Source organism: Elephas maximus, chromosome 2, assembly GCF_024166365.1.
Source record: "Elephas maximus indicus isolate mEleMax1 chromosome 2, mEleMax1 primary haplotype, whole genome shotgun sequence".
NCBI classification, from domain to species: domain Eukaryota; kingdom Metazoa; phylum Chordata; class Mammalia; order Proboscidea; family Elephantidae; genus Elephas; species Elephas maximus.
The window spans coordinates 194345845-194355613 of record NC_064820.1 but is presented as its reverse complement, the minus strand read 5'-3'; the positions used below and the strand labels follow the sequence as shown (position 1 = coordinate 194355613).

Here is a 9769-nt window from a genome sequence, read left to right as displayed (position 1 = left end):
TCCTTTTCCTTGGCTTTAAGTTTGTTTTGCTTTGTTTTGGTAGCTGGGAGATTTCAAGTTCAAGATGTCCCCTTGATCATGTGCAAACTACTCAGACCCTGTAGTCTTCCTCTGCCTCCCCACTTCTAAGCTCATCTTTCATCATCTTTTGCAAAACCCCTAATAGCAATTCCACCTCTTTTCCCGGAGCAACACGAGCTGCTAAAGGAAACATTTCGAAGTATTTCAGTATTTTCAGCTGACCTCCCTCTCCCGCCATAGCTGAATCTGGCTGCAACTCTTGATGGATTCACATTAAAATAATAATAATAAAAGATACCAGCCCACCCATCTGGGTGGCATTTCTTGAGCTAAGCCCAGCTAAGAGCAGAGAGCACCTCTTAAAATAATTGTGAGTTTGCACAAACTTTACTGCAATAAAACAAATGTTTAATTTAGTTCAGAGTAAGAGATATGAAATAACTCTTCAATAAAATATATAAAATTGTACAAGGCACCCTTTCAAAGGGATGTTAAGTATACCGGGGCAGCTGGAGGGGGTGGGTGGGGGCGTGGTAGATACAAAGGTGAAATACCAGGGAGCTAAATGGGCTGTTTGACAACACCATTTTTAGCAAGTCAAAACATGGCTTTACCCTCTGCCCCCAACGTGTTAAAAAGTATATAAATTTTTCTAATAAGTTTAGCACTTACAATAGATACACAGAGACAGCATTTTTTTTTTCTGGATCTATCAAGTGTTCAAAAATACTTAGCATATAGTCAATAGTTATAAGATGTTCACTTTTTAAGCATAAAATTATTCCATACCTGGGGGGGGATCACCTTTGCAATGCGTGAGGATTGACATACTTGGTATTTCACAGAAACCCTCAATTCCTCCCGACATGCTTTAACTTTTCACTCTCCAATTATCTGAAATGGAGTTAAGTAACAACGTTCAAGAAGAATTAGATAGCACCCCCATTTTCCTCCTTACCCCCAGGCATTCTCAGGATTCTTCTCATCTCCCTTTTATTGATCTTACAACAAAACAAAAACAAAGTAAGTCTTTAACAATGTGTGTGGGGGGGAGGCATAGTGCCAAATACAAACTTTTTATGCACCTAAACATGCAAAAACGTGAGGTGCCCCCATCACTTTAAAGAATCTATCTACTTTCTATGCACATTATGTCTAATTCTAATATTTGTTTTCCATAAGCAGAAGTCAATCATCCCATTAAAATCAGCAAATTTGCACTCATTTTAGCAAGTAATTTGTCTCCCCCTACCAAAAAAAAAAAAGCAACAAATGAACTTTAACAGTCTTTTTAGGAAGGTGAGATACAGAAAAAAAAAAAAGTATATATATAGATATATATGTATATAAATTTTGCCTTTCAAAATAATTTGAATTTTTACGTCAGCTGTATAAAAATGTATTATATTTTATTATATATATACTTATATATAAAAACTGTCAGAGCCAATCTTTGTGATAGGAGAAGGGGGCATCTGGAAGAGGACACCAAGAAGACAGGGCTTGGTGCCTCTAGCCTAAAGAACATCAATTCAAACTATGTGGCGAGGCCCTGTCAGCCTGGCCACTTAGGGTGGTGCATGGGGCAGGGTTTGCAGGAGTACTGGGTTGCTGCTGCCTGCTTGGAAAGGAAAACCCTTTTAAAACCAAGCATCCATATCAGAGTCTATTGATCTGGTCTTCCTTAGGATAAGTGGTACATGCCATATCCGACTGGCGTGGCATAGAGTCCGACGGGTGGGATGGGGAGCACAGGTCTATGGAAAGGGTAGGACGCTCCGTAGAGAGATGCTGCTTGCAGGGGCGAGTTGATAGGGAAAGGGAGGCTAAAGCCCGAGGGCAGCATGGGTTTGGCAGCCATTTTCAGCTTTTCCAGTTCTGCTTCCTGCAGTCTTTTTGCCTTGGCCCTCCGGTTCTGGAACCAGATTTTGACCTGGGTCTCTGTGAGGTTCAGAGAGCTAGAGAACTCGGCCCGCTCTGCAATGGAGAGGTACTGTTTCTGCCGGAATTTGCGCTCCAGAGCCAGGAGCTGGGACGTGGTGAAGGGCGTCCGAGGCTTCCGATTGGTCTTGTGTTTCCGCAGGGTGCAGGTGGTGGGGCTCATATGTCCTAGAGAACAGACATCAGAGTCAATTAGCAAACAAAAAGTGGCTTTTCTTTCCTGGTTAGTACGTGCAAGCCTTCCCTCTTAACTGAAAACACTTAGTTAAGAAGATAAATAATATGTGTGCCTTTTTTGTTGTTGTTTCACCTTTATTTATTTATTTATTTTCAAAAAGGTGAAAACAAAAACCAATCCAGTTGATTCCAGCTCACAGTAACCCCATGTGTAGAACTGTGCTCCATAAGTTTTTTCAAGGATGTGACCTTTCTTTCAAAAGCAGATCACCAGGCCTTTCTTCCAAGGCACCCCTGGGTGGGTTTGAACCCAAAACCCTTAGGTTAGTAACTGAGTGCTTAACTGTTTGCACCTCCTAGGGATGCCAGTTCAAAAACGTACCTCTGTCAAAACCATTTTTTCGAGGGGTGTAGGAGTGGAGAAGGACCACATTTGAATGGATAAGTTGTTTGCTTAAAAAAAAAATGAGTTATTTTTACCAAAAAAATGCAAATTTAATGACATAATGGAACTTCCTATATAGACAATAAACAGCCTCAGAGATCATAGAAATAGAATAAATAAGAACAGACCGCCATCCCCATAAATCAAGGTTGCTGAGTGTTCTCTCACCCCTCCCTTCTGAGCTGAGTTTTTTTTTTGTCTTTAAAATAGGAGGGGGTGTCATGATAACCCCCACTTCTCCTGGATGCTGATAGATCCCACAGAAGGAAAATGAAAAGGACCTTATAAACTGTTTAACTGTTGCCCTTGGACCCCTCTCTGAACCGGGATAAACTGGACTGCTTCAGCCTATTTATGAAGGATAATGATACAGATAAGGTCTGTAGGGAATAAATAGCATCTTTGGATTTGGGGGCAGCCCCATGCAATAAACAACCACACAGCTGTCATTTCTTCCCTTCTACAGGTTATAAAAGCTAAACATCAGACTTGTGTGTGGGCTAAGTTTCTCGGCCGGATGCTGCTGTAATACAAACTTCACTAAAAAGGAGGGAAGAATTAGTTTGCCCATAAATGTCAACGTCAGGGGAAATCAGGCTGCCTCCGAATTGAGACCATGTGATGACATCTTAGTCATCTCCTCTCCCCATCCTATGGTTTGGAGCAAAATGCGTAAACGATTAGTTAGTTGCCAGAATTTAGAAGGGGAGGAGGGGGTAACAAGCAAAATAAAGGTACGTCAACAGCATCCAGACTCCGTGTATAAAATGGATTCAATTATGGCAAGTCACATAACTGGGGCATCCCTTGTGATTTTACACCATTAACTAACTTTGGGCTTGTTTTTTCTGCAGCGCGGTAGGGGAGGGATGGGGATAGAATGCTGAAACAATTAATTTTCCGCATTTGGCTTTTATGAGCTATGTTAATTTTCCAAATGTAGCCACAGTAGTAACGCCAATGTACTCATGGGGAGAATGTCGCATTTCTTGTTTAGTTACTTTGGTGGCCCAAGAAAGAGTTTACACTTCATACTTGAGGGTGACGCAGCTTAAGTTCTAGCCCAGCCTCCAGTTCCAATAAAAGATGGATTTGTCCTAGCGTCAAATTATTAACTATCACTTCAGAAGTTCAAAATGAAGGTGAGGTAGTAGGCTGCACAATCAAGCCAAAAAACAGAAATTGGGGGAAGGGACAGAGAAGAAACTACTACAGAAGTTTATACTTTCGCAAACAAGCAGGGGTGCTTACTTAATATACAAGTAAACTTGTAACACGAAAAGACTCAGAGACCTGTAAAATTCTCACCCTTCACAAACCTGGCCTGGCTGTCCAGAGGACCCCAGTGTCTCAGCTCAGATACCAAGTTCCTAGTGTCTATACCTGCTCCTGCTCTCATTGGGGGTTTTAAAGCATCTCCTCGCCTGGTTTTTTTTCGCATGGGCAGGGTAATCCCCGCTGTTCCTTGGGGCTGCATTTGAATTATGAAATCCTGAAGATGGGGATCCTACACGTGAATTAAAGCCATAAAGCTAGAGGCTTCCTCCCAGCACTCCCCCCACAACCCCATTCTAAATCAGCCAGAGGAAGGATGCGATTATAGAAAGCAAAACAGTATTTATCCTACTTCCTCCGAATAACAAAACCAGGCCCAGGCGGGTGGCTCCCTCAACGCCCGAGGCCCTGTCATTTGGCGATCCTGGAGCCCACCGCTCAAGACACAGCGCTCCCGCTCCCGCTGCCTCCTCCAGGCCCCAAGCACCAACAACTCATTTTTTGTATTAAATTAAATCCTTCCTCAGAAGCTCAGGTTCTTCTCAGGAGAAGGTCATATTCAGGGCCCAGGGCTGGCTTACACAGACAGGGAAGCTCGAGGTACAAGGCCGGGATGTTTACAGTCTAAGTGGGGAATTGCTGTCCCAGACCCCTGAGGCTGCCAGCTTTTCTGACTTGCAAATCCCACTCCACTTAGGGCCTGAATCCTTGATGTGCCACTGGGAACATATGAGCACTCAATGTTTGTTCAACAAATTAAGTCCCTTAATATTCCTGAGCCTGTTTCACTGACAATAAAATGGGTAAATAATTCGAATTCCCTCACTGTGGTTCTGAGAACTAGATTTCAGAGGACTTCAGAGCGCCCACAGCCCACCCACAGCCCTGTCTGCCACCTGGTAGGTGATCATTAAATGCTCCCTAGCTCTTTTTGTCAGGTCCAAACGCACCGTGCGCCCATTCCTCTGAACTCGGCAGTAAGGTCCTCACCGGTTAAAGAGAGGCGGCCGCTGCTATACCAAAGAGATCAGATAAGATAATACGGTGAAGAGTGCTGTAAAGCACTGTGCAAACTTGAGTTTAAATTCTTTGAGTCCTTAATCTCCTCACCCTTTGAGTCTTTCAGTTGTTAACGGGATGGAGGGAGACTGCCAGAGGGGACAGCCACTGACGCCTCATATATGGCCTTGTTTTCTTCACAAAATACTGTGCATCTCGCACCTTGGAGGGCTGAATGATGTAAATGGAGAAAGGTGTGGTTCTTTGGGTTTCGGAGGACTTTCCTCCAGAGGGCCCCTTCTCTCATCTTTCCCAGGGGTAGGCTGGGGCTGGGGCGGGGGCGGGGGGGGGGGGGGCACATATCTTAAAGGCCAGAATAGAGGCGTCAGAGGGGCTATAGAGAGTGACTTCTCCAAATTACTAAAGGACCCAGGGTAAAAAATCGCATCCTAAGCAGGCCCTCCTGGGCTTGACTCAGCCCCCCAGCCTCACGGAGCAGCATATGGGGTACAGGTGGGTGACTCTGCCTAGTTTCTCTACCCAGGGAGATCAAAGGTGGCCACTGTACCTCAAAGAGGACCAGGACTTGGACACCAAGTCCCCGAGCCCATTTCCGCAGTTGTTGGTGACCTGGGACAAACAAGTTTAGTCTCCTTAAAGACTTGGTGTCCACATCTCGAAAGGGGGTAACAGGCCCTGTGCCTCTCCTTACACTTCGGAGTTCAGGCCGGAATCCGACGAACTAAGGTGCACCAACTGCTTTGTAAACTCTCCAGCGCTGTTGGAATGCTGTTAATTATTATTATGAAGCAAGCGGAGCCCGCGCGTTTCTGACCCCAGCCCGCGCCAGGCCAAGCTCCGAACCTCGCGAGCGAGGTGCCGGCTGCGCGAAGTCCGTAGAAACATGCCCTCGCAGCATCTGTCTCTGCCATCATCTCTTCATGGAATCCGGCTTCTACACCCGCGGATCCCACGAGAAAAACGATAATCTCTCCCCAGGGTCGGATTAGACTTCAGTTAACTTGTCTTTAAAATGCGCGGCACCTTGCAAGGTTGTTGGGTGTTTTAAAAGGAGACACAAGACATCCGCCTCGTGCCTGTTACGTACTGAGTGCTCATGAAACGGAGATCCCCTCACTCCCCAGGCAGAGGCCAAGGTGGACAGTGAAACAAAATATGCTTAGTGACTGGAGCGCGAAGGGCCGAGAACTGGAGAAACCTTCAACCTAGCGAGCCAGCAAACCCAGCTGGGGGTCGCCCTTCAAAGCCCAACGAATACAACGAGGGGATCCGGACACCGATCCAGGGGGTCTCTCAGATGCTGCTGGCGCGCTGACCTCCCGGGATAGGAAGGAGTCAACACACTGTTGGCTTGCTTTTCAGGAAGTATACAACAGGAGGGTCTTGGTACCCCCATCATGTAATACCCGCTCCCAGCACCCTGCTAGACTCCACGCACCCCTTTCCCGGGCCCTGGCGCTCACTCACTTGGCGGCGGCGAGTATCTGCCGGGTTCCTGCATCCACGCAGCTCCGTCTTCCGAATTTTCCGACTTGACCGAGGTAGTCTCGAAGGGCTTGACCAGCGACCCGGGGCTGTGAGCTTCCCGGGCGCCGTGTCCCGGCAGCAGCAGTGGCCGCACAGCGGCCGCGGCGGAGGCGCTTTCAGCCGGGCGCGGGGACGCCTCCTTGGGCGGCTTCTTGTCGGACATGAGCGCCTCCACGCTAAAGGGCAGGCTGGAGACCTTGACGCGGCGCTCCTCGGCACCCCCCTCGGCGCCCCCGGGCCCTGGGCCCGGCCCGGCCACCATAGCCGGGCCCTCCTCGTCGGACGAAAACAGGTCGTTGCCTTTGGACGGAGAAGCCATGACTTCTCTGCCCTACTTAACTCCGGACGCGCGACTCCTCTCGCAACCCGGCAGCTGCAACTCAAACTTTTTGGGGGGGAGTCGGGAGGGGCGCGCCGGGAGCCAAGCCTTTCCTCCAAGGGGAAGTGAGAGACCGGACTCAGCCTATCCGCGCCCGCCCAGGAGCTGACGCCACACATGCTCGCCTCCGATTGGCTGCCCCGGAAGAGGCTGGGGCCTTTTTTTTTTTTTTTTCCTGTTTGAAATAAATTAGGAGTTAATTACAGGCGCAGTCAGCAGAGTTGTTATTAGGCGATCCCTCAAGGGTTATAATCACACCAAAACTGAAAAGTCCAAGGCGTAATTAAGGCTGATTATTTAAAGAGGAAGTTCACTGAGTACCATTTCTTATCTCTTTTGACCCCTCTTTAAAAGGTATTCCGTGCCCCCTGCCCCACCGCCAGAACACGTTTAAAATCTGCAACTGACATTAATTAACTTATTCAGCATTAATTTATTAACTTATTTGGTTCCTACTATGAGCCAAAATGGAGCTAATTGGCCACTTTAGGAGTCAGCCCTGAAAAACACGGGCCAGGATTCCTGCTAAAGGAAATAATACGTGCACAGCGCTTAAAAGAGTGTCTCGCAGTAGGAAAGCAATCAGTAGTGACGGCCCTTATTACTGGTTTCCCTAGGATAAGACGAGCCTGAGAGTCAGAGACTCCCAAATAACTCGGCCTGGAGAATTTCATCTTTTCCACTCGAACACAAAAGCAGCGCACTCATAAAAATTTGGACTCTAAGTTTTCTTTTTCCCTGAATTTCCTCTCTGCGCGAGATCTGGATCCGATCTTTTTCCCAAAACTGCTTGCAAATGTGTGTTCTTGCGTTTGTTTGAGTGTGTTTGTCATGTGTGTTTGGGTGCCAGTGTTTGCCTTCGAGGTTGATGGGAAGGGGGAAAAGGCGCGGATAATATCTAGCGCCTCCCTTCCCCTTGTAAATCTCAGAAAGATTAGGTTCCAAGTGGTAACCTCCGGCCTGTGTCTCTTTCTGAGAAGCACATTTTTGTCCACTGCATCCAGCTGAAAAGATGCCAGATATCCCCAACCCGTCCCTCGGTTATATGCCGTCCCGTAGCTTCTATGATGTCCGTCTCTGTCCGGGAAGGGGAGAGAATGCTTTGAGTGCCACAGAGGCCTCAGATCTCTCCGGAAGGCAGGCCGCAGGGCCAGGACCCAACACTTAAAATGACTTTGCAGACTACAGTTGCTCCTTCCTACATCTGAGCAAATATCTTGGGAGTCATGAGGCAAATAGCTAGTCACCCAGCTCAGGGCCTCCTCACCTTGCTAAGCAGTTCCTAGAGCATTGGCGAGAAGGAGCACTGCTTTTAATTACTTAAATGACCACGTTGGCCGGCCACCTCCCAGTATTTTCTGTTTCAAGAGTTTTAGAAACTTGACCTCCAGATCAACCTACAGACCCTTAAACCACCCTTCCTAGAGCATCTCCATGATGCTCTATGTTTCCTTCACCCCAAAGTTCTGCCTGGAATAAAGCTGGACTGGGCCAGAAGAAATGGAAAAGGCATTATCTAAAGTTCAAAGGATGAAAACAATCTTTACTGGCCAGCTAATTCAATTTGATTCCGAGTGGCCCTGCATAAAATTTAAAAGTAAAGACCTAAACACTGCCTTCTAAGTCATACAGGCGCCCCTGCCGCCACAAAGAACAAGCATATTTTCTTACAAACTGGAAGCTCAGAGAAAGTTAAAAAAGAAAAAAAAAACTTATTAAAGCTATCTGAAGATGTATGCATTTTCCCCTTGAGTCATACCTGATGACAGTTGGCTTGATATGCATCTCAAATACAGTACAGGTAAATCCAGATTAAGTTCTGTGCCTTCCAGATGTACAAGGCAAGGTGCAGGCTATATATTTTAAAAGGAAACCTGAAATTCGTTTAGTCCTCAGCTGCCAAAGTGTCCAAGAAGGCTCATTTTTCAGTTGGGCTGGACCCAGCTACTGTTTTATAATTGTTCCTGAAAACTTATTGTTAAGTCAGTTTAGGGACACATATTCCTAGGAAATTAAAAAAAGGGGGGGGGGATTCTTCTCTGGAGGAGAAACCAGGTTCCCTGCACTACTCTTGGGTCTTCACGTCAAGGCAGAAGAAAGAAAATGATGAAGCCAGAAACAGGGAAATAGTAGAGATTAAAAAAAAAAAAAAGCTGGTGGACTAATGGCCCACATGAACCACAGCCTTCTCTAGACTGAGATCAGAAGAACTAGATGGTGCCTGGCTACCAATACGAACAGCTTTGACCAGGATCACAATAAAGGGTCCCAGACAGAGTGGGAGAAAAATATAGAACAAAACTCAAGTTCATAAAAAAGATCAAACCTACCAGTGTGTTAGCAACTGGAAGAACCCCCAGAGACTATGGCCCTTAGCTACCCTTTTAACTTGGAAATGAAGACACTCCTGGAGATCACTTTCAGCCAAATAATAGACAGGACTACAAAATAAACAATAACACCTGTGAGGAAAGTGCTTCTTAGAACAATCAGCTATAAGAAACCAAAAAGGCAACATTTGTCCAAAAGCAAAGATGAGAAGACAGGAAGGGATAGGATAACCAGACAAAGGGAAATGGGGAACTCAGGGTGGAAATGGGGAGAGTGCTGACACATTGTGGGGAATGCAACCAAAGCCATGGAACACTTTGTGTGTAAATTATTGAATGGGAAACTAATTTGCACTGTAAACTTTCACCTAAAGCACAATTAAAAAAATAAAATAAAAATAAAAAAAGATTGGCTGAAAGCCAACCTAGATTGACAAGCATAATGCAGATGTAAGGTGTTGGAAAATAAAAAAAGAAAGAAAAGAGCTGCTGTTTAAAGCCAGGTGCCAAGCGCTGCTCAGGAGCAAGAGAGATCCTCAGGGGGATACCCTCTGCCACCTTCTTCCCCAGCTCCCTGCTGGGGCGGAGACGGTTCAGGAAAGGGTCTCACGTCTGTTAGGCTGGAAAAGGGTCAAACCTCCACACAACTCTTTA

At 46.4% G+C, this 9769-nt stretch overlaps 1 protein-coding gene across 1 annotated transcript; it reads right to left on the bottom strand.

Moving 5' to 3' along the window:
- Positions 1–1705: 1705 nt before the first annotated feature.
- MSX2 (msh homeobox 2) lies at positions 1706–6774 on the bottom strand. Its single transcript, XM_049858915.1, has 2 exons — positions 6347–6774; positions 1706–2130 (listed from the first exon to the last, which is right to left on the bottom strand). Exons 1-2 carry the CDS (start codon positions 6723–6725, stop codon positions 1706–1708), a joined length of 804 nt encoding a protein of 267 aa, XP_049714872.1. The 5' UTR covers positions 6726–6774.
- Positions 6775–9769: the final 2995 nt, after the last annotated feature.